Genomic DNA, 25,464 nt, shown 5'->3' on the forward strand with positions numbered 1-25,464 from the left:
TACATACCCAACGAATAGAAGATTATTCTCTCTGCATTGTAGTACCACAACGTCCTGCAAGTTCTGCCACTCCGAACTGGAAAGCGTTGTACATTTTGTTGGAGAATGCCCAGCGTTTAGCACACACAGGAAAACACTTCTACACTTAATAAAAGAAGACAAGGAACTGCAGTATTTTTCTGTGTATTTCAATGATCAAGAACCTCAACAATTTACCACTTCCGTCCTGTTTCTACCTGACGTCGAATTAGCAGATTCCTCCAGAAACGACCTTAACCTACTTGTCTTAAATTTCTTGCATAAGATTCACCTCTCTCGATCTACCTTACTCTCACGTCAAAATATGTAACGCTACCATTAATGCAGTATAAAACTGCGGATCTCCGATACAGCGGAGGAAGGATACAGAAGAAGAAGAATATTTTCAATATTGTGTCACCTCGGAAAAAATATTAGGCGAGTTCAACAAACTTTTTAAGTGGGTCGAGTGCACCAACAAAATAACACTTGTATTTGGGCTCTAAAATTGTCTGTATGAATAATAATGATGTATATTAATTTCATGCTTCCGCCAAAGATGGATCCCCGCGTAATACATATTATCTTAACAAGGCGAATGAAATATTAGAAAAAATGATTGGAACCTTTCATTTATCTAGACTTGGAGGTAATGGGCAACATTCTTGGAAAGAGGCTGCAGAATCCTTTGAGGATTACAAAGAGGAAGGAGAAGCAGAGAGTTTGGTTAATGCGTAATGGGGATATAGGTCGTCCCTTAATATTAAGATTTTCGATGGGTTGCAAAAAATGACATAATATTTAAGGATAAAACTTTACAAAATAAGTTTCTGAGGAGTGATATGAACAGAATGCGCAATGCTCTTCAGCGATGGCAAAACTCTTTATTATTACGGCAGCTTTAAAAACCTTGGTACCTCTTGCTCTGTACATGGACACTGCTTGATCTCTTCCTGGCGTTAGCTTTAAGTGTCTGTCCTCACTGGTTAAAATGCCCTTTCGCGTAATAATGCGCATATCGTAAGTAGTTCCGGCTTCCAAACCGGTGAAAGTAATGACGTCATTCCGAGTTCTGATTGGCATAGTCCGATGCGTGTGTTTTGGTGTTGGAGAAAGAGTGATTTCATATCTGTCACGTGATCCAATAGCGTGTGCCCATTGGACGGTCGCCGAGGAGCTATCAATGGCAGATATGAATAGATCGGTCACTGGTGCTGGTTCTAAGAAAAGATAAAAGTGACAAAACGTGAGCCTATTTTATATCTAAAGGCCTATCGGTTAACAACATAGTCACCAGAAATTCCGCTTTCGTGGTAGGCCTATATCTACGGTATTAAAGTATGTGAAGAAGTAAACCTTTACAGCATAAGTTTACTACATTGGAAATATTGTTTGAGATAGGGTCCATGGTTATAGCAAAGCAACGAAATGTACATGAAATTTATTATAATCACCAAAATGAAAGACAAATGGGGCTGGATCATAAAAATATGTGGCAAAACGATACAACGAGGAACCCAACAAAACTATACAAGAACGGAACATTAAAGAAAGGGTTCTCACTTGTAGTTGAATTTGTCTCAAACGCGATGCCATTTTGATTATTTACCACCCTGATTGTGTAGCTCGTGACCGGATTCAGATCACGAAACGTATAACTCCAGACGCCTTGGTTGAAGACTACATCCGTAAACAAATCTCCCTTTTCGGAGTAAATGAAAAGAATGTGTGCATCGCTGTTTTGCGACGTCATATCTATGGGGTCGAAGATGCTATCGTTATCACTTCCGTCGTCATCGTTGTCGTCGTCATCGTATGGGTTGGTATTTCCCATTATAATGATAGTGTCTGCAGTCATCTCACGGACAAGTATCCCGGATGGAGGCATTAAGGCTATTAAAAGAAATAAGTGTTAATATTCAATCAATAATATCTGAATAGCCATGTCAGAATAACGGCAAAGCGTGAATGAAGCGCAGGGGCGGATCCAGCTTTTTATAAAGGGGGGGGGATTGGGTGGTATGCGAGGGAGCGTAGCGACCGAGTCCAAGCGAGCGCAGGGGGAGGATGTCCAGTAGGGAAAATTATTGAAAATCTGTGTGTGAAAATGGCGTTTCTTGCATCTAAAACACCACTATTTTTGGTACAGAGGTCGTTTGTAAAATTATGTTGCATTTTCCTGCAATGTAAGGCCAGTTAAAACACAAATACAAATATCCCCAAAGTTGCCAAATTTTGACAGAAAATCCCCAAATTCGTTTTTCATAAATTTCAATATTATTTTCATTCCAAATATTTATTTTTCATCCCCAAAGACTTCAACAATCCCCCAATTTTTTTTAATGTGGGGATTTTGGGGATGAGAATCGGCAACGCTGGCCTAGCTTGTCACTTCGGCGGTGGCCCGTGTCCTCAAAAAAGCTGATGGGGGGGCAAGGGACTCTGTGGCATTTGTTCGCCCAACCCCCCCCCCCCTCCCCCCAAAAGAAATAATAATAATAATAAATGAAATAAATACATAGAAATAGAATAAAATAAAATTACAAGTTTAAAAAAAGATAAGGTTTAAAAAAATGGTCCCCGGATTTTTTTTTTTGGGGGGGGGGTTGCGACCCCCACCCCCCTCTAGATCCGCTTCTGAAGCGTAGTCCTATTTATACGTCATGTACTTAGTCAAAACTGTAAAGACAAAGGATAAGAGAGAAGGTGACTTAAAATTCAATTTTTTTGGGGGGGAGTGGTAAAGTCATTACATAGGTCCCAGTTTGATTTTTTAAAGAAAAAGTAGAGTTTATTGGCCGTAAATAGGTTCATTATGTTTTATTTATGGAAACTTAGACTCATAGGGCGGTTAGTCTGTGTAGGCTTAAAAAACGCTCCTCAAAATATGAAGGACAGGTCTAAGAGAAATAAAGCCTAAGATGGTAACCAACGGGGTAATAATAATTTTCTCACCTGTTTTTGCAAACATGTACATTTCCTCGCTCCTTGTTATACCAGTTGAATACCCGCTTACAGTGCGAATCGAAACCTTGTAACCTGTGTACGGTTCCAAACCGGTTACCTGGAGTGAGTTGACATTCTTCTCTACATACTTGGAGAAGATGACGCTCCTGTCGAATAACCGACTAACCGTGATTTCGTGACTTTCGAAGGAACCGTTACCCGGCTTCCACAGTAACTTGAATGCGACTGGAGTGATACTACCCGGTATAATTGATACATTGTGAGGAGGGGCAGGACCTATGTAAAAAAACAAGAAATGTCACATGTCAAAGCAAAGCTATCTACTGTAGATCTTAAGTTTTCTATTTACAGAATAAGGTTTTTACCCATACCGGAATTCGAACCCCAACCTTGTCATTTTATATGCAAGATTTATCCCACAACACTATGACGGGATAATAGAATAGTTAAAAATTGCTCTTAAAGGTGCACGTTCCCGGGATTCAAGAGGGCGCTGTTGTACATACGCACGCGCTGCACGACTGGCTGTAGATTGACAGAGCTCTGCAAGTGAATTACGTGGACCTTGGTAATGAAGATAGTGGCGAGTACAGCACCATCCAGAAACACCTACTTGAATCCCCATAACGTACAACTTTTTGCTTTGAGATTCACGTTTATGAAAATTTATGATGTATACTCTATGCATAGTATGTATAGTCTAATACAATAAACCGTATTTTTACGCCGGGAAGGAAAATTTGTATGAGGTTTGACGTACAATCATGGAATTTACCAGAAACCATTCTTGCTAAATTTGTCAGGCATGATTTTGTGGTCATGCCAGGGCTGTACTTGGTAAATTCTATTAAAAACACAACAGCGACATACCCTGCTCACACTAGTGAAAAGAGAAAAAAAAATGTTTGTATGCCCAGAGTAGGTCTATAGTAATTGAAACTCACTGGTTCTCTGTGTGGTTTTCATCACGTGGTTCGCACCCGTCACCACCACCTTGATGTCATACTCTACTCCTACCATCAATGAACTGAGGCGTCTTGACGCAAAGCTCTCAATCCTGTTGATAGCATGGTAAAGATGGTTTGACGCAGAGGGCTCCCTTCCGCCTGATGGCCATACGTAGATGAGGTAGCTTGATGCCTTTGGGTCAGACGTCTCCGGCCACGCTATGTCGATGGACGTAGCGGTGTAGTTACGGATGAAGATCTTGTCGTCTGGCACTCTGACTAAGTGATAAGGGAACGAAAGAATTGAAATTACGGAAAACCACATATGTAATATTTCGGTTTAGTTACGTTGAATCTGAGGCGGTTATTTCAGTTCTACATTTGTTTTTGGTTAAAAAAAACTCTTACATTTATTTTGCAAACCGAAGCCCTAATATTACTAACCTTTTAACATGTTTAATTGATCACACTACAAAGCTAATTTATTCAATATGAAGGATCATACCCTATAATTGTGATTTTATGATAATCCCCTAAGCATTCATCTTTGGCGATTTAGTTTTACATTGATACGAAATAGGCCTATATATATAATTTTTTTGGGGAAATTCGTCCTATTACAGATATCGTAATACATTATTTGAAAAGTTGTATATTAAAGAACAGACATGTACATGTATAACCGCGTTTTTCATTTTTCCCCTTTAAACAGCATAAAAGGACACTTTCCTTAATATTTTTACGTTGTCATACTGGTAAAGACATTAACGGCAGGAAAATCATTAGCTGGGTGGCTGTGAAAAAAAATCGACCTAAAGATGCTTGTAGGTGACCTTGGGAGAATTATCTCCATGCTCAGTTACTGTCTTACCCCTCAATGTGACGAAAAACGAGCAGGTGCCGGTGTTTCCCGAGTAGTCCTCGGCCGTATATCGTACGTGTGTCGTTCCGAGAGCGAACAACGATCCATTACGATGGGTTGAAGTTACCCGAGCGACCTCCGAATTGTCCCGAGCCACGGGTTCGGTCCAGTTTATACTCCGAATCGTCTCCTTCGGGTTGGCGTTAACCACCATGTTCGATGGACACTGATGGAGTGTTGGGTTTTCCCTATCTACAAAGAGGTCATTATTAGGAAGTGGTGTGTATTAAATTGAAGTCAACATGCATAATACGATCACGGACAATGTTTGATAGATTTATTAGTTAAGTCTGAAAGTGAAATTGATTTACGGTATCGTTTATTGCCCAATTGTCATAATTTTCAACTATACCTGAAGTCTCAAGTGTAGCATAATGTTGGTCTATATATTCACTTGGTCTACAAGTCGTTCCTCTCATGTTAGTCTGATACCACGTGGTGTAAGCCCACCTGATCTACTCTATATTGATTCTGATAGCCATTTGGTCTGCCCCCACTAGGTCTAATACCCACTTGGTCCAATTCCAATCAGTTGAATTCCCAGTTGGTCAAATTTACACTTCCTCCACTCATTTTTTTTTTTTACTTTGTCAAATAATAATGATAAAAATATTCCGCATTTATATAGCGCTTAATACATCGGAACGACGTCTCTAAGCGCTTTACAGACATATTATTACCCCGGTCACCGGATCCTTGCATGCCCGCATACAATGTATGCACCTTCTCCGCTCCCTGGGGAGCATTCCAACAAGCGTTCCAAGAATCAATCGCTAGGCATACTACAAATGAACGAATGAAATGTCAAATGAACATTTGGTTCACAAACATTTCCGCTAGCCGTATATGCTACGTGATATTACACCCAGTGGATATAAGACGAAATGGCTATAGCCTAAATGGAAATTAGAAAAAAGGCCAAACTGGTCGAGGACATAACAGGATTAGAACATGAGGGATAAGACGAAATAAGACAAAGTGGGTGTATGGCATATTACCTTCCACTATAACATTAAATCTGCATTCTCCTCTGTTGCCGCTCGGGTCAGTAGCCCAGTATGTCACTTTGGTCACGCCCATTAGGAACCGTGATCCTATTGGTGAATTCGAACGGAAGTCAGCCAATCGGATGTTATCTGTCGCTGAGGGCCTTTCCCACGTGACCCCGGAAGCAAATGGTTCTCCTGGGTCAGTGGTGGTGACCACGCTCGATGGGCATGATGAAAATACTGGCGCTTCTCTGTCTGTATTATCAGAAATGAAATAGAGAAAGAGCCGACAATACACAAAGTCAGAGATTGCATCTTTGCTTTGATGTAAAAAAAAAAAAACATTTCCGGAATACATATATGAATAATAAACTTTGTTTAAGAACATGTTGATGTATATTTTTGTCTCAATTTACATAAAACTAACACTTTCTGACCGTTACTCATACAGTCAAAGTAAATGGGATTCGAGCAGGAATCATCAAGTGGATATAATCTTTTAAAAATCAGGTAAAGGTTTAGTTAGATTTATATAAATTCTACAAACAAATAATGCATACTAACTCCATATATGATAAGTTGTAGTCCTATACCAAAGTAAAATCACTGAACACATAACATGTAATGATTGATAAACGCCTTCGTAATCATCATCATCATCGTCATCATCATAATAATAATTATCACCATCAACATGATCATCTTCCCCACCATTTTCACCATTACAACAGGTGAAAGCTTAATTCATGTTCCCCCTAATGTTAAAAACCAAGCAGATGTTGTTAATACACACCTTGCACAGCGATATTAAAAGCACACGATGCCTTGGTGCCCATGAAGTAAGCTGTGTATCTAACTGTTGTTTGACCTACAAAGAAACTTTAAGATACAATATGTATCACGTCATAATTCCTTTCATTTTGACAATAATCAAGCAAACAGCAACAACAACAAATAAACAATGGATGTCACATTCTCAGGACTTTACCTGCCTGGCACTTCATTCTTAAAGGCCCTATCTCACCAACGGAGACGTCGCCGCGACAGTCTCCAACTTATCAGTCGCTGCAGTCGCGGAGACGTCTCGGAGACAAAAATGGCTTGCGCTCTCACCAAGGAGACGTCTCGAAGGAACGTTTGAAAGATCATGCACCTGACTTGGAGCAGGAGGAGGGATATCAGCACGCGTTCAGTCACGTGGTTTCTGAAGTGGGTCAAACAGTGTGAAGAAGTGTCGCGGAGACGTCTCCGCAATGTATTATAATTTTTTTTGGTCTCCAGCAGGTCTTCGCGATGTCTCTGAGACGTCTCTGAGACATCGCGGCGACGTCTCAGCAGTCGCGGATATCATTAGTCTCCGAGACGTCGCAGCAACTGATGGAGACTTCTCGGAGACGTCGCGGAGACTAGAAACAGTCTCCAAAAATATTAAACATGTTTAATCTTCTTGCGACTCCTCGGAGACTCTGTAATTTTCATGAGACGTCTCAGAGATGTCGCGGAGACGTCTCTGCAACTAGCAAAATTTGTAGTCGCGAACTAGTCGCGAACTAGTTTCAAGCCCAGTGAGATACCCCCTAAAGGGGAAATCGCACTGGGTTTGTAACGAGTTCGCGACTATGTTTGTGACCTAAGATTGGGATTTCTTGCTCTGTAAGATCTCGCAGAAATCTTGTACAAAATATGGAGTCTACAAGGAGTCGAAGAAAACTGAACATGCTTGACTTATTGAGACATTTTTAAGGACCTTATTGCAGCCTTCGCGATGTCTCCATGACGTCCTATACACATCTCCATTATAGTTGCAAAGACGTCATGCAGACTAATATCTTCCCAGACCGCTGGGAAATCACCGCGATATCTCTGCAACATCTCAGAGACGTCGCGGAGACCTGCAGGAGACCCACTCCCAGACCTTTCTCGCCAAAGAAGAAGTCTCTGCGACATCCAAACAAGGCGACGTGTACTTGACCGGACAGTCACTGGAATGTTGGTGCAAAATCTCCAAGCAGTCGTTGCGACTTGCGACGTCCCGAAAACCTCTCTGAATCGTCGTTGTAACTATAAAAAAAAAGTCACTGAGACGTCGCAGTGACTACCTGGTGACTTTGCAGCAACATCCCCGCCTGTCGGGCACGTCGCTTGTCATCTCTTCTGGAAACGTCTGCTTGGTTAGACTGAAACAGCTGTCATGTTGAAGATGTCTCCGCGACCGTTAGTCTATGACTGAGGCGTCGCACAGACGTCTCTCTTGGTGAGTTAGTGCCTATAGTACCCTTTACCAAATACTAGTAGACTTTATATAATTCCATGGCCTAAGTTAAACTGTTGTCTATTAATGTAGCAAACTAAAAAGCATGGAGCACAATAATGAAATAATTCGTTAAATCGAAAAAAAAATCCTGTCTTACTTGTCTCCAGGTGCATGCGATCTTAGAGGTATGACTCTCTGCTCTTCGTTGTCAGTAAACTTGGGCTCGGTCCATTCCACACTGGCTACATTCTTGCCTTGATCAGTTCCGACATTGATGTTAGTAGGGCACCCTCTTACGTTCACCATGTCTTGTCCTGTAAGGGGAAGAGTGTGGATATAGGTACAAGAGTGAAGAAGGGAAAGCCAAAAATAATGCAAATTGGTTGTGTACCAATACCGGTTTTAAAATAATATTGTCATATTTTCAGTTAATCATGAAAACTGTGAACATGCGTAATGTAATGTTGATGTTTTTCAACTTCGACGATATACATTTGTATTGATTTAACCCCGTATATCGTGTCAATAATACAGGATTCAAATTTGATTTTAATGTTCCTTAGGTTGCAACATTGAACAAACGAAGTTTAGAATATTTCACGAATAAGCAAAGAATAATACATGTGTACATAATCTGCCAATCATAGGAACTGTTTTTACTTTTCACGAGAAAATTGGAGCTAATAGATTTCAAAAGAAATTGGACCCATAAATTTCAAATGATTAATGTTTGACATTTAACAAAAAAATCTTACCGAGAACGTAAGCACAGGAAAGAGCTGGTAATATCAACCATATTTTCCACTCAAGGATCCCCATTCTTTTCTGCAAAAGAACGAAAAGAAAACGAAATAACATGTACGGGAATTTCATTCACCATACATCACTGAATCAGTTGATAGTACTGGAGAAGGCGATAAGTGTCAGTATCAAAACATCAAAAGAAAGGTAGGAATATAGGATAGGGGTGGCGATTGATTGAAAGAAAGACAAAGTTGATGGAACGAAGGTGAGACAGAGAGATAGAGGGGGAGGGGAGGTAAACAACGAAGGTAAAGGGTGCAGTCGTTACAAAATTCAGATAAAACGAGATAGGTACCTGCATGCTCATATAAAGTGTATCAGTATAAGCGCATCGAAATCCGAGATATATCGGTGGGGTATTATGATTGATCAAAGATTATATTCATTCATTCATTCGTTTATTTCCATTTTCAACAATTACAGTTTCTTCTATACATGTTGACATATATAAATAACAAAACATATTTCAATTATTCCTGTACAGAAAATTAGATTCAAGATTATTACAAATCGGGTTGACAATGGAGGAGGCTGCTAAAAAGCGGAGCTTGTATAGTGCAGCCTCCTAATAAATATTCTTGCAGTTGTTTAGCATATAAAAAAATAAGGTACCAACTTGAGCATGACCAGTTGAATTAAAAAGAAAAATTGGAAATAAATATAGAAAAGGAAATAAGAAAAAGAGAGATTAAAGGTCTCCAGAATCCAGCCCCAGCACTCACAGACGGACCTCGCCGATCAACAGGAAAACGAAAGAGATATATAAGTGTACGTGACATGATAAACATGTTTGATTAAAAAAATACAAGAACTTGAGTGATGAAGAGTTAAATTCAATGGTTCTCTTGAAGAAATTTTTTGAATTTATATTTGAAAGAATTAAGGCTTGGAGATTCTTTGATGTTACTATTAATAGATTATATGATTGCGCAATCGTCGAGGGCGCTTTTCAAAGAAGGGTAGACCTACGTAGAGGTATGTTAGACCATTTAGGGTCCGTGGTTAGACAGGCAGCAGACCCAGGGAGCGAGGAAAGGCATGATTGAAATCCCCACCTCATGACCAATACGGGTCTGACTACTCAGATGAGTTGGTTGTTTCCTCTATTACTCACTCATTGATTGGTGTGAAGATGATCATCACACGTGAGTAGTAATCAAAACTTCGAAAACAAAACAGGTGGCTAGAGCTTCTTGGTAGATCACCTGCAAAGTCTTACTTTTCCAGGATATGAAATGATCCTAGGACCTTGTAAAATCATAACTCAGCTTCCATGGCGATTTTGATACCACGGCGGCGTCGGCCCTAAGTCCAATTTGGACAATTGCGAGAGGGAAGCGACTTTCGCCAAAGCCAAATTTAATGGAAACTCTCAAAAGTCACAGAGCATTTTAGCAATCTCTTAATTTGCAGAGGCTTTCCATAACGCAGATAATCTTTTGTCAAAAAGCTCTTCATAATAAACAAGCCTTCGTCGAAATTCGGAGAATCAAAACAGACTCTGGACATCATCCCCGGAGGATTATTCTAATGTTACTGAGGGTGCTGAGCATTGTCACGACGTAATTTGCAAGTTTTGGTCTTGTCCGAATCGTAGGACGATGTGGTCGTCCCGGTACACCAACTTTCGACAATGGCCTCGGATCTGTCCATTGTGATTTGATGAGCATTTTCAATAGATTATGAACGTTGAAGAAAGCAACTGCGACGTGGATGCTAAACACTATTATTCCTCCGAAACCCCAGCGCTACCCCGTTCAGTATATTGCGTGCTACGGTGAGGGGGCGATAGTCATAGTGCTGAGCTTTAGGGAAAGTAATTTCCTTTTCAGAAGGGTTTAAACATCTACCTACCTCCATGGTCCAATTAGACTAGGGCCCGTGCCGTCCTAGCTGCACATCTACATCTAGTCACTTCAACATTTTTATCGAAAGACTTGTAACTGTAATTTTAAGAGAATTATTGATTCACAATCGTTCCGCATAAGAGTAACGCATGCCTTAGTAGTGAAATCAATCATTGATAAAGTAATAATGATAATTATTATCATTAGTATTAACACTCAGTATTATTATAACGTAATATTTAAGAATAACTACCAAAATCCTACATGGGAGGTATGACACTCAACCTCGGAGTATATATAATGACTAACATTGTCCTAGCTATCAGACAAGCAATAAAGAAGTATATGGTTAGTCTTTAAAGTGTTATAATTGATGATACATAGTTGTGATTCATTATCAGCAGGCGTTCTTAGACTACTTTCGCCTGTTAATTCTTGCACGCAACCAGTCTCCTTAAAATCATGTACTTTAGGGGAAAGAACCCCAATTCCGCGGCTGTCAGGAATACGAGCTTTGCAATGCCACTACCCCTCCCCCGACATGAGAGAAAACGGCGTCAACCAAAAAGCAAACCCACATTGACAATGTCAAACTGAGTGTCCCCAATGCCTTTACACATTGTCTTCATCAACAACCATCACTTAAATATTCTGATTAATTTTGTTTGGCGTAGTTTCGTAGACAAGCAACAAAAACAGGGCGTTGGGTCGAACTACTAAAAAAAGTTTGATTTCTTGGCACGAACATTTTTAAGTGTCAAGTTATCATTTCAAAAGACTCAGAACTTCCCCGTTTAAAACGAATGACAAGGCAAAAGGGGTCCTTCACTTCGTAAGGGGATGTATGGACGAAAGCGGCACCTAGTATCAGAGAAGAATAAACAGATAAATAAGTGAAAATGTATATCAAAGGGAACCGCATGCACTCTGCAAAATATAGGGTAAAAATGTTCCATGAGGGTAATTATGACTGTGTCCAACCAACACTGGGCATTTCTTTGGAGCACTTTTATTTATCCTTCGGGCGCTTTGGGCCATTCTGGGAAAAGTGCTTTATAAAAATTGGCTATTATTATTACCCAGTGTGATAAAAATGTTGCCCATTCCAAAGTAGTTGCTGCTTGTTTTTTAACCTTACTTGACAATATGTTTCCCGCATTGGGTAAAATACTGCCCCAATTTGGTTGGAAACATAATTACCCCCGTGCTGGTGAAAATTTTTACCCAATATTCTGTTACAGTGTGCCCATGTGTCTCATGTCCGCTACACACCGGTAATCAAAGAGGCATTGGTATTAAGGAAGTACACAGAGTATTGCTTTTCAATATATAGCTTCGTTCGCCATCATCTGTCATAATATTAAAGATCTCTTAATTCGCGGATAATAATAACCATGGACCAAGGTCAAAGTTTTGACATCAATCATTCTCCGACCATGAAGAAATATATCGTCTTATTTTCCTGAATGAACCATCCATGATTACTTTAATCACATGGATCTTCAAAACTGGGTCAACGTTATATTTTGGATATATTGGATTAGAATACGTCTCCGGTTTTCATAATTTGAAAATGAAGACATATAAGAATAATAGCTGTATTTATAATAGCGCATTTTGCCTGAGGATACAAAGCGCTGCTATTATTACCCCGGCTTTAGCTCGAGCTACCATCATCGGCGCTCAGTGCATGCAATGAATTAATCCTCCCGGGTACCCATTCACTTCACCTGGGTCGAGTGCAGCACAATGCGGATAAATTTCTTGCTGATGGAAAACACGCCATGGTTAGGATTCGAACCCACGACCCTCTGTTTGAAAGGCGAGAGTCAGAACCACCAGACCACGACGCGCCCGCATATTATATATACCATTACATCCATGTCCATTAAAGGCTTGAAAAAAAAAATCTCCACAAAATTTCCAAAGATGAATATAAAACACAACTCCTTCATTCATTATGTACATGTACAACAATTTGTATTTTCTTTTAACAATACTAATGTAGACATACGATTAACCATGGATTACAAGGCAATAAAAAGCAAAAACACTGATTATATTTTATCATCAGGCTATTATACTTTAGCAGATTTACAACAAACATATGATTCTCATTTCAGAAAGCGTAGGCCTATCGATTACTTCCTAACTCGGTTTTGTAAACAGAAACATTTGCTGGGGAAGATAACTGGTTTATGGTGCCAGTTAGACAGGATTTGTAACAAGATGGAAGGAGATTTTTATGGTTGATTTAGAAACTCTGGCAACAGTCAAGAAGTCGATCGGGTCAATGAAATCAAATTGGTGTGGTCACATATTCCTTCATGCCTTTTAGGAGTGTATTTTATAATATTCATAATAATCTTCCTCAAACATGTAAAATCAACATGACAAACTGATGTCTTAGCATTCTCTTACATAATTTGAAATAGGTGGATATTTTGACCTGCTATAATTTTACACTGCCCTTAGGAAAGCTAGTGAGACAGAGTTAAGGGCCAGAGGGCCTTACCTCTTAATCTCCGTTGTTATCATTTTTCCAAAATTTATGCTTTTTCAAGGGGAGGCACCTCTACTTATTGAGTTGTGTCGTGGGACTTGACTTAGAGATGCAAGAAAATGATTTGCATACAACTCTGCCACTGCAACCCCTCCAACAAAGCAACTGGTCAATACTCGATCCGACCCTGTCATGACCGTGTGAACACCAACATTTTTTTCTCAACAAGTGCACACGTAGCTACCAAAAATGCATTATAGCATTTTCATTTATTTGAAAGCAGGATAAAAGAGCAATGTAGATTAAATGCCTTGCTCACGGGCATAGGTGCCGCGGCCGGGATTCTAACCCCGGACTTTCCATGTATAGCCAAACCCCGGACTTTCCATGTATAGCCAGGCGCCGTAGACCACTCGACGACGGCACCTCCTCATTTCCAGTAGACGACTTTATTTAGCTCTTTCTTGTTTTGCTGACCCAAATGGTTTATTAGCGTAATCATGGTTATTATCGCCACCCTAACAACTGCCCACAAAATGATATCTTTAAATTATGACAAATACATTATCTAGAGATGATTCACCTAATAAACAGATACAAGTTCTTAGCCTAATGAGAATGCACGGGAATCCCCCTTTCTCCCACCCTTCACTTTTACTTGGAATGTTCGATACAAATATCACAATGCAGATAATTTTAGCCATCCCATCTTATTCGTATTTGCGCGCGAAACCTTGCGTGTGTAATTGTTGAAGGAATACTTCCTGATTAATTTAGGCGGGAAATGAGGATCGGAAATTTTCGGAATCCGCTTAGAACCCGTCCCTGCTTTTGAAAGGGTTTTGTCTAATTGATATACCTTCAAGATGATCCAAGGAGTCCTCGACATGTATACAAAATCACTAATATTTACTTAGACCAAAACGAAGCCCTGCTGTTACCTCAGTTAAACTGTATTCTCTTACTATTTTAGGAGTCAAAAGGGGCCTAAGCTTTCGATCCTAGCAAAATCTTCTTCGGAGGCAAAATGACAAACATATAAGGTGGAACAACCATAAAAATCAAACACATACGGATAAAACAAGACAAATTAGATAAGGAGGATCACATGGGAGTGATACAACAGCAGAAAGGAGATCAATGGCAAAAAGAAGCTGCTGTAAACTGCTTATCTAAAAAAAGAGCCAATGGAGTAAATACTATTTTAGGAACAAACGAACAGATAAAAATAGACAAAAATTAAAATAAAGATGACATATGACAAGAACGTCGAACATAGGAAATTATAGTAAAACGAGGATTAATAACTCTTATTGGCTTTTGATTGGTCCACAGTAAAATGACCCAATTACAGGTATGGGGTAAATTATCAGATTGTAGTGGTTGCGCCTATACTGTCCGTGGCAAAAAGTTGAATTCTATACTTCACAAAAATAAAGAATTACACATGACGCGTGAATATCCAACATCCTTTTCTTTTCTCAAACCGAACCCTGAAAATTTCATGAAAGTTGGATAAGGAATAACAAACGTAGTACAATTAAAACTTTAGCATTTTTTTTGTAAAATAGTTCCATGCATCCCAGAAGGAAAAACCAGTAAGACCAGTAATTTTTTTTACTGGTTTCCAGTATAATTTTACTGGTTTCCAGTATAATTTTACTGGTTTCCAGTATATTTTTACTGGGCCAGTTGATTTTTAACTGGACCAGTAAAAATCAACTGGAGACCAGTTCCAACAATTGCATTCCAGTTGAAGCAATTAGTAATACCAGTTAAATTTTTCATTAAACTGGTGTTACTGGTCCAATAAATGGTTTCCAGTAGATTTTTACTGGTTTCCAGTACATGTTTACTGGACCAATTCATTTTTAACTGGACCAGTAAAAATGAACTGGAGACCAGTTCAAACAATTGCATTCTGGTTACTGGTCCAATAAATAATGACTTTCAAGTCAGATCATTTAACAAATTATGAAAAATGAATCTTGCAATTCAGACAAACTTATTATCGTTATCATTTATCATGGTTATCTTCATTGCTCTTATGATTATCACGATTATTATTATTGTAATTATTATGATCATTGTTGTAATCATTCTTATTACTGTTATTATTGTTATTGATATTGTAATTATTATTATTAATATCATAATTATCAAGTTTTGATATTAACATTAAAATAATTATTTTCTCTAATTATGATTAAGATCAAAGCAAGATGTATTCCTCTGATATATAGTCAACTGGTCTAAAGTAATTCAATGTTTGAAATTAAACTGGTCAAGACCAGTAATTCTGATGATGCTGATCACGTGGTTTACCTCATTTGCATATTTCCTGTTTTTAAAGAAAAATCAGGATTTATAATGGAATATCCTTGCAATAGCACTCATTGTTGTTTGAAAACCTTCAAAATAAGTGTGTGAACTAATTCACAATGAAAATGTGTAATTTCATACATCACATTCAAAATAACAGCAGAAAGATTAATTTACTAACTATCTTTTCCATCACATTTCACTGGCCATGGTATATAACAAACCAAATGCATGTAATAAACTGATCCAGTAAGACCAGTACGAGGACCAGTTCGACCAGTTTGAGGACCATGGAGTATGAAGACCAGTGAGACCAGTAACAACCACCAGAAACAAGACCAGTATAAAATTCCAGTACTTCAAGACCAGTTTAATTTTTAACTGGACCAGTATGACCAGTTAGACCAGTAAACCGATGTTCCAATTTCCAGAGTTACCAGTTAAAATTATACTGGTCTAACTGGTCCAGTGGAACTGGTTTTTCCTTCTGGGATGTCCTAATTCATATGCAATGAGCAGACTCTGGCCTTTAATAATGTAAACATGATATTGACTTCTGACGTGCCATGCTTAGTCTGCTACAAGGGAGACATATCCTACACACATGTATCAAAATACAGCAATATATGGATATATGAAATAGAAAAGTAGGAAAATAGCTTCATCAGCCCATCTATAGTATATTCATGATAACATGCGTATACAATATAGGCCTACTGTTTTCATTAATTATTACTCAAATTCAATATCCAATAACTGTATTTTAAAAAGAATTTGTTGAAAAATCCAATGTTTTGCTTTTTTGTTTAGATACCATTTACAGTGTAAGTTAATCTCCAAAGTGATATAATCACTGCTCGATACACTGTAAAAACTGCAGTGTTAAAACTGACACCAATTGGTGTTAATAGAGGTCCACATCCTAAGGTGTTAAAATTACACCCTAGAGATTAAACATAACACCAAAGACGAAGTGTAAATGTAACAACAAAATGTGTTGTAATAACACCTAAAGGTGTAAAACTAACACCACCAATTTAACACCGGTGTAAAATAACTGGTGCGGTTAACACCACAGTTTTTGCTGTGTACTAACCTTGAACGAACCCTTTAAAAATCTTCTCTCTCAACCCTTCCGTTGTTAGTACTAAACTCTCTTTATTACGGATATTTCTCTAAATCAAATCATATGTGTTAGAATATGATTGTGACGTTTGATAACGCGATGGCCCCCGATCTATATACTGTCTGTCCATACACGGTCCCTCAATCGTTTGTGACGTCATTGTGACATCGTGAACATGATGTTGTTTAAAATTTGATGGGTCCATGGATCGTGTATACATACAACTTTTGACATAGGCCTATTATACATGTTTAAAATGGATGCAAATCATCTTATGATATCATCTGTGACTCATCAAAAAAGCTGTCAATATAGATTCAATCAATTATCATGATTATCGGTGTCTTCTTTGATTCAATATTCCAAAATGGATTTCTTTTTTTTATTAGAAGAGCTTTCATAATCTATTTACTTTATAATTTTTATTTGAAAAAATCTTTCCTGATTTTTGAGTTGAGCGTCTTTTGTAAATTATTTTTATTTTTCTAGTATAATTTTTATTTGGTACATTCGTCGGAGTTACCAACTTAGCCTTCTTTTTTTCTAAGAAGAAAAACATTCACTAAAATTATTCATTCTACCAGAAGAACACGTATTTAACAGACGCAATAAACATGGAAACAGACCTGTTTGACATAATTTATTTCAATTTCAGAAAAATTTGCTTTATTAATTTTAAGATTTCCTGAGAAATACTTATTCAGAAAGATGTGCCTTGCAACTGTTTCTTGTTAGCACATGATGATTGGCAAAAACTGCCCTTCCCGTCTTTGTTTAGTAAATGAGTGCTACATGTATTATAATTCCCTCCAGTTACGCCTGTTTTTAATCGGGTGATTTCTTTGTTTTGAAATTAATGTAATAAGCAGTAAAAGATTGAGGGGAAAAGGTTGAGGGATTGTCATTTTTTCAAGCAATCTGCGTATGATGTCAATCCTTCTCCTGCAAATTGTGAATATCATATAGTTAACCATTTTGTCTGGAATTATCTTTTTAATACTCTTCATTTATGATTCATGCCAAAAATGCTAACATATTATGTTTATTATGTTATGAAAAATGTATTATACGAATGTTATGGATGCAGAAGAAAACAATAAATCAAATCAAATCAAAAAAGCAGAAATAGGATTCATATTTCAAAAATAGAGTTGCTGTTGATGTGATTGGTGGAAAGGTGATGCTTACCAACCCCTTTTCGCGATAGATGTCTGAACCTAAGAATTTCGGGATTACATGCACCTTACGATTATTATACTCTATCTTGTAAATTTTGTTATATATGTACCCCAATATCTTTTCGCTTTATTTTTATTGCTACAATCACACTCTCTTCGAAACCGTCTCCAAACCGACTGTTCCATTTGACTTTTCATTTGTCGTTTTAGCTGAGTTCGATGCCATTTTAAGAAAGGGTTGCTTTATTCATCGTTAGATTTCCTGGAAAATACTTCTACGTTATCTTTGTTTGGATATGTTAAAGTTTCGTTTTATCTGAGCTCAATGGCACTTAACGCAGATAAAGCGACAAATAAAAAGTCAAATGAAACGCAAAAGATTGAAATGAAAATGAACTCAAATTATATGAAATAACCTGAAGTTATATCGGACTCAATACAACAAACAGAAATTAAATTGCATAAGTGATAGCAAACTAATCATGCTAATGTGAAACAAAATCATATATACTTGACAATAATAGGAAACATAAAAACGAAATAAACACTTTTAAAACTAAAATGAGAAAAGCTTAATTATTATCTTATAACAATTTACCTACGATTTTAAATTGGATTGGATAATATGTGTCCGACAGATAAAACTTGTCAATATCGACCAATATTCTTACCATAGTTGATTGATTTTGATCGATGTTTTTTTTTCGAGTCAAAACAATAACCTTGTGGTCTAAACATGAGTAAGCTTATATCACTGAACATGGTCTGATTGATTTGATGACAGAATATTATCGTCCATTTTCACATTCCTAGAGTCTGCTAAGTGAAAATCAATCCAAAACAGGTAAAATTCCGCCATGATTGTGCAAAAAGAACCCTTGACTTGTGAATAAACTTATATTGGACAAAGATAGCATGTTTATTTATTTACCACAACCACAACTTGTCCTTGTTTAAGTAGATATAAAACATGATTGACATGATTTCAAATAATTTTAGCTGTGGTTTCTTGCTAATACTGACACACAGGTACGTTGCGATTAGAAGGCTATATGACTTGCACTCTATATGAACCTTCTGCGAACTCCATCCTTCAAGATCCTGCGCTTATTTGTTTTCTTTTTATTCTGTATATTTCTCCTTTTCCCTCTTTTTTTTAAATTTAATTTCTTAGTTTATTTCTTCTTCTCCTTCTTTTTCTTCTTCTTCTTTTCCTATTCTTCTTCTTCTTCTACTACTACTTCTTCTTCTTCTTTTTCTTCTTCGTTTCCTTCTCCTTGTTTTCTTCTTCTTCAACTTCTTCTTTTTCTTCTTCTTCTGCTTCTTCCTTTTATTATTATCATTATTATTATCCTTAATTCTCTTCTTTTCCTCCTCCTTCAGTCCCTTGTTCTTGTTCCCATTCTTTGTTCTTCCTTTCCTCTGCCTGCTTCATCCTCGTCTTCTTCTTCATCATGATCATCATTCTCCATCATCATGATCATCTTCTTCTTCTTCTTCTTTTTTAACATCTCCATCTTTTCCTTAATTTCTTATTCTTTTCTCCCCTTCATGGTCAATTTCGACTTACTTAATTTTTGCCTTAAAAATTAACCCTCTTATTTTTCCAACTCCCCCCCCCCCTCTCCCTCTCTCTCTCAAATTATTCTTAAACGTTAATTTTCTTATCATTTCTGTCCTCTCATTAGGCCTACCTCATTTAAGGGTGGTCTGTATGTCATCACAATGAAGTAAACAAAGTAATCCGAATCCCAAAATAATTTTTTATAAGTGCAAGTTCATTCAAGCCGGAAGTCGTGTTAATGAAATAAATAGGACAGCTAAAGGTAATATATATATATATATGACAGGTTGTATGCTTGCTTTATTACTTCATTTTCCTAATCAGTGATGTAAAAATAGCACTTGAACGCACCAGAGCAAGAGAATGAATAAAGAGAAGCCAAATAAAAGTACTTGAAACAGGCTTTGTCCAATTGTCAGGAAGATGTTACTTGCGCCGTTTTTCCTCTTGCAACTTCTGTGATGCTGTTATTTCTCGACATGAAACCACATATATGCCGAACAAAAGCATAATGAATGTAAAATCGGTCGAACACCTCGCTCATTCCTTACTAATCTGTTTCAGTTGAGATTGGGATAATAAATTGTGAATGGCCTTGAGAAGCGTTGTTGTTGGGGGTGCTGCGTGTTTTATTTTCCAAAGTCAGCATCCCTGGGTTTTCTGGAAGATGTGTAAGAAATGTAAAATGTCACCAAAATGGCGTTCATTTTGTAGTGAAATCCATTTTTTTTGTTGTGCTTTCAAACGTGTCGGGACCAATCATTTCACCTCCATTTTGGAGTGAAAAACCTTTATTTTTTCTCTCTCTCTTTTACCTTTGCTTTTCAAATTTACATCAACAACACGCAAGTGCTAAAAATGACGAGGAATATGAAATGAATGAGAAAAACTATGGAAATGACATGTGTACGATCGTGCAATCATGATACCCTCACGTTCTTGTTAAGAAAATTTTAATCCACGATTAGGTCACCTTGCCCTTGCATGGAATACCTTTGGCACTGTCCCAGACTCCCATGGCATCAGAACACATCGACATTCCAAGACAAATTTTGTAACATCCGCAATGATGCCCCCCCCCCCAACATTTTTTTTTCTAATTTTGCCACTTGCCAAGAGGTACAAGGTCCAAAAAAAAGAATGAAAAAAATTGAAAAAACTGAAAGGTATTTTTTCTAAATATTATTTCGAAATCTGTCACAAACTTAGATTTTTGTATAAAAAGTTTTGAAAAAAATATAAATTTCGCTCGCAGCTTGTTTTTAAAGAATTTTTCACCATACGCTTCAAAACTTTCGGCTAATTACTCCACTGGGTATTCATATAAAATTTGGCAAAGGAGACGATTTTCGTTGCTAATTAAACCGACCCCTGCCCCAGGGGGTTGTCATAAAGTATTTAGCACGATGTCTATTATTGTCATAACACATTACCTTACACTCACCTCCACCCTCCCTAAGGAGGAAGTTCTTAATTCAAGCAACACACTCGCAATACCTATACAATTTTCTTTGGAGAGTATTACTTCCTTTTCTTAAAAAAATTGTTTACTAGTTGGACTTACATTTTTGTTACTTTTCAGCTAGTCAATAAACTGACTGACACACAAAAAAATCAATTTCTTCTGGTGCAATGTTTATTTGCTTTTGGACTGCTGCTCTTTGCACGCGCAAACGCTAAAAAATCTCTCTCCCACACGCGCACACACACCCAATCTCTCTCTCTCTCTCTCTCTGACACACACACAGACACCCAATCTCTCACACACACGCACGCGTATTTTTTTTCTCTCACACGCCCACACCCTTATCTCTCTCACCTAGGCCCTTAGGCATACACGCTTTATTTCTTTCTTATACACACGCACACCCACTCCCATCTCTCTCACACACACGCACTCACACTTTACCTCTCTCCTCCCTGACACACACGCACGCATACTTTATCACTATTTCTCCCTTTCTCACGCACACACAAACACACACGCACTTTATCTGTCACACGCATGTACATTCTCTCTTACCCCAAGTTCTTATAGTGGCGTAACGAGCCAAAAAGTTTGAGAAGGCTCAATATGGCGTATCGCATAAACTTAATGAAAAGTGAAGGTTGCCATCGCATTGAGAAAATACCAAGTACTCTAGAGGGAATTCATCACTGTCAGTGTTCCACTCTATTTCTTATTTGATTTATATTCATTTTTTCTCTTGAATTTTTGTGTTATTTTGAATATGTATTATTGCTTCGATTGTATTTTGTTGATCGGAATGGAAAAAAATCTAAATCTAATCTAAATCTAAACGAGCGAGCAAAAAATTTGACATTTTTATTACAAAAATCCAAGTTTTTTATGTAAATTGACATAATATGCAGAAATTATATGTTACCCTTATTCCTTTCGTTTTCCCACCATTTTTCTTGATCATGATTTTTTTTTTGTGGGGGGGTCAATAGCCCCCAACCTCCCCTCCCCATCTTCACGCCAGTGCAAATTATGTTCTTCATTCTAATCTAACATCAAGTCTACGAAAGTACAAGCTTACAAAATTAATGACATTAGTCCTACCTTTATCCTCTCAGACTCGTCCCACAGTTGACAAAAGAGAATCTCCAAAATGTGGCTATATCCCGATACAGATTCCGTAAGGCAAGATGCTTCAATTATGCCAAAGGCTTCGCTCTAAAACCCGTTGTTTAATAGCTCATCCTCAGTACTTCGATGAAATGATGCTTCCGACGAATGAATAGTACATCTTGATAAACACTGCTAGTGAGGTGCTCCCTCCGGACTATTTGATATTTTCTCAATGCGATGGCAAGCGGAAACTTTGGATGATGTTTCTATTGCTAACAGACAACTGAAAAACTCCGTCTGCCTCAAACAGAGGCCTAAGGCTATCCAGTTATCAATAAAAGATAGCTATCTTTCTTAATCTTTTGCAATGATGAGATATTATCAGTTTTAAAGCTATATATAGTAGAGCTTATACCAATGCCAACCATTGAAGTATAATTATGTCTTCTTCCAATTTAATTGTTTATGTCGTAATCCACCAAAGATGCCAAAACGCGAAACTGGTCACCCTTTGCTGGATAAAAAAGTGTATCCAATTTGATACCTTTATTTGCCTTCGATGCAAATTTGATCGAAGATTCACAGATTCAAGTTCTCTGAAAGAAAGAACTATATAGGGTAAAGACGAAGATAAAATCCAATCGCGAAATAAAGTTGCCGCATAATGCTTAAACTATTTTCAGATCATCTGCTCATTTGTAACCCTCGCACCTGGATTCGATATGAGAAGACACCCGGGGAAGAAAACACCACTGACCACAGGCAAAATGACAATGGCAATGACAATGATCACATGCAAAACATCCTTTCGGAATACTGTAGAAAAGATGAAGTTCAACCACAAAAGGTGTCCCTTCCTGAGATGTGCACTACTAGATACAGGTTAATCTCCTTGTTGTACTGATCAAGCGGGTTTGCAAACTTGATTCGGGACACTTTCAGAACACTGATCTCATTAATGTTTACTTGTAAGGCCAAGCTAAAGGTATAATGTCACATCAGAGATCGAACTAAGGCGAAGGGGTTGCAGGTCTCTGTTCTCATGTGTTCAGTTGGTAACTGGATGAATGCAGAATCGGCAAAACGAGGTGACGACGCAGGCATCCTTGAGCTGAAGTGTGATATCCCCAATGACTCTTAAGCGCGAACTTGAGCAACGGGATGAAACACTGGCCCGGGAACAGAAGTAAGAGAAAAAGAATCCCTTGCTTTCCAATCTCGAACTCACTCCGGACGACATGAGATCCCGTAGAGAGATCAGCTGTTCGCATTGCCCGCGACAAGGAGCTTGCAAATCCCGAGCTCACAGGTGACCCTCCTTCAATTAAGGCGCGCGCAATTGCCCCTCTTAGCTTGTATTGCGGGTGTATGATTAATTATTTCAAACTTGCTTCCAGAAGTCAGTAGCATTCCTCTAAACGATTTGGAGGGAGTGCTGTTGCGCGTTTCGACCCAAGCCTTTCTCACAGTGCTCAGAATGTAGGCTGACAGAAATTATGAAGCTGAATTTTTGGTTATGGTTCGTACATTTGCAAGCAAATTAATCATAATTGCATAAGCATGTTCATTGAAAGCTTAATTTATGTAACTGATCCACATTCTAAGAAAAGAATTAAAGAACACCATCGTTCTCATACTATTGGAATATCGATGCCTTTATAACGCAAATAAGCATTGATTTCATGGATTATATAAATATGATGAAAACAAAAAGAGTGTATTCGAGCATCAGTGAGATGTTAATGATCCATTAGATTGTGTTTAGGGCAAAACATTAGTAATTGGGCTGATAAACCTCCAGTAATCATAATATTAAAGTAAGAATGCATACGTCACATAGCCCCAAATCCGCATTTTCGTGAACTTTGATATCTCAATGAGCACATCACAAAATTCAAGAAACCTCTCATCCATTCAGACCTTTAAGATATCAGAGATCGCATCTGTGATTTTGCCGTAGGTCCGTCGACAGATGAAACAGTGTAACGCTGATGGAAATGAGATCAAACTTCATCATGTTAAATGAACCAAGCTTCCATAGCAACTTGAACCAGTCACGAAATGCATTGATCGATGTCTTGGCATGTGAAAGGCATGAACGATTCAATTGATGATTTCAAGTCCGGTGTTGGCCTTGGTGTTGAAATTTGGATAGCTTCTCCTAGCTCCAAAACTTATTCAGAGGTCTTAAATCTGATCCAGATCACATTCTTGACATCTCAACAACTAGTAAGTGACTTTTCGGGACCATCTTTATTTTATATTTGGCGTTATAATCGTGTAAAACTTGGCCTAACACCAACACCAAAATGTCAACTATGAACTTGAAATCACCCAATAGGTTATTCAAATGATGGAAATAAAACTCAGGTCTCGCTTGTGATTAACTTAAAACAATACGCATTGCATGGTGATTGTGGCGGACCTTTGCGGATCATGTGGATGGCACGAGCCAATGTTTAAGTAAGGCCTATGCGTTCGAAATTTTGGAGGTGCATTTAATTTGAAATCTTTCTTTAACTACTCCTTTAACTTGCGTCAAAATCATGTCAAGAGTACTCCTCTGCACTTCCTAAGGAAAACAATCCAACTCCCTGGCGAGGAGATGACGAATACAACCAACCGCCCCACATCTTAGTCGTGACATCCACACTTGATAGACAAAGACGGCAGAACAAGGGCGATATTTATGAGATGGTGAAAGGAATGAGATTTTCTATATTAATTTGTGAAATATTATACGATTTAAATAATTGAACCATAAAAATAATTTATTTTAATCACGAGGCTTGGCTGTATGCTCGCGAAGTGGTGTAAGCGAGTTACCGGGGCGATCGAGTTGCATATTTTTCGAGTGTAAACTGAGATGAAGAATCTAGGTGTTTATTTGAGAGTATAGAGCATTTTGAAAGTATGTGTGTGTGTGGGGGGGTGATCATGTTTTAAAAAACACAATCAGTTGATCACTTGTATGTTTTGGAACACGTTTAATGATAAAGTGGATGCTGCCATCACACCCCCCGCCCCGTTTCGGCCGCCCCTTTGTGGAACAGTACGCCCCGTGGGAGACAAGATTCCCCGTCATCGTAGTCAATGGTTTAATATGGAAATGCTCAACTACTTATGATTCCATCACAGCAAAAACTGTGGTGTTAACCGGTGTACATAGAGGACCACACCAGTTATTTTACACCGGTGTTAAATTGGTGGTGTTAGTTTCACACCTATAGATGTTATTACAACACCCATGGTTGTTACATTTACACTCTTTGGTGTTATGTTCAATCTCTAGGGTGTTATTTTAACACCTCAGGGTGTGGTCCTCTATTAACACCAACTGGTGTCAGTTTTAACACCACAGTTTTTACAGTGATTGATCGACGCAATCTAATGAATTGTTATTTAATTTTTTTCGGATTTATGATCCAAAGTCATTTTAGTAATAATA

General features: G+C 38.0%; 1 protein-coding gene across 1 annotated transcript in view; it reads right to left on the minus strand.

Annotated features, from left to right (window-relative positions):
• Positions 1-23,291, minus strand: part of LOC121405856 — a 34,051-nt gene extending 10,760 nt beyond the window's left edge. The window contains exons 1-10 of the mRNA XM_041596830.1: positions 22,008-23,291; positions 8,853-8,922; positions 8,255-8,411; positions 6,637-6,722; positions 5,853-6,098; positions 4,804-5,046; positions 3,930-4,211; positions 2,974-3,261; positions 1,582-1,911; positions 936-1,238 (exon numbers count right to left, since the gene is read on the minus strand). Of these exons, the coding sequence (XP_041452764.1) occupies positions 936-1,238; positions 1,582-1,911; positions 2,974-3,261; positions 3,930-4,211; positions 4,804-5,046; positions 5,853-6,098; positions 6,637-6,722; positions 8,255-8,411; positions 8,853-8,916 (1,999 nt within the window). The 5' untranslated portion in view covers positions 8,917-8,922; positions 22,008-23,291. The remainder of the gene's footprint in view (positions 1-935; positions 1,239-1,581; positions 1,912-2,973; positions 3,262-3,929; positions 4,212-4,803; positions 5,047-5,852; positions 6,099-6,636; positions 6,723-8,254; positions 8,412-8,852; positions 8,923-22,007) is intronic.
• Between the last annotated feature and the right edge of the window lie 2,173 nt (positions 23,292-25,464).

The sequence above is a fragment of the Lytechinus variegatus genome, chromosome 19 (assembly GCF_018143015.1).
Source record: "Lytechinus variegatus isolate NC3 chromosome 19, Lvar_3.0, whole genome shotgun sequence".
In the NCBI taxonomy this organism is placed as follows: domain Eukaryota; kingdom Metazoa; phylum Echinodermata; class Echinoidea; order Temnopleuroida; family Toxopneustidae; genus Lytechinus; species Lytechinus variegatus.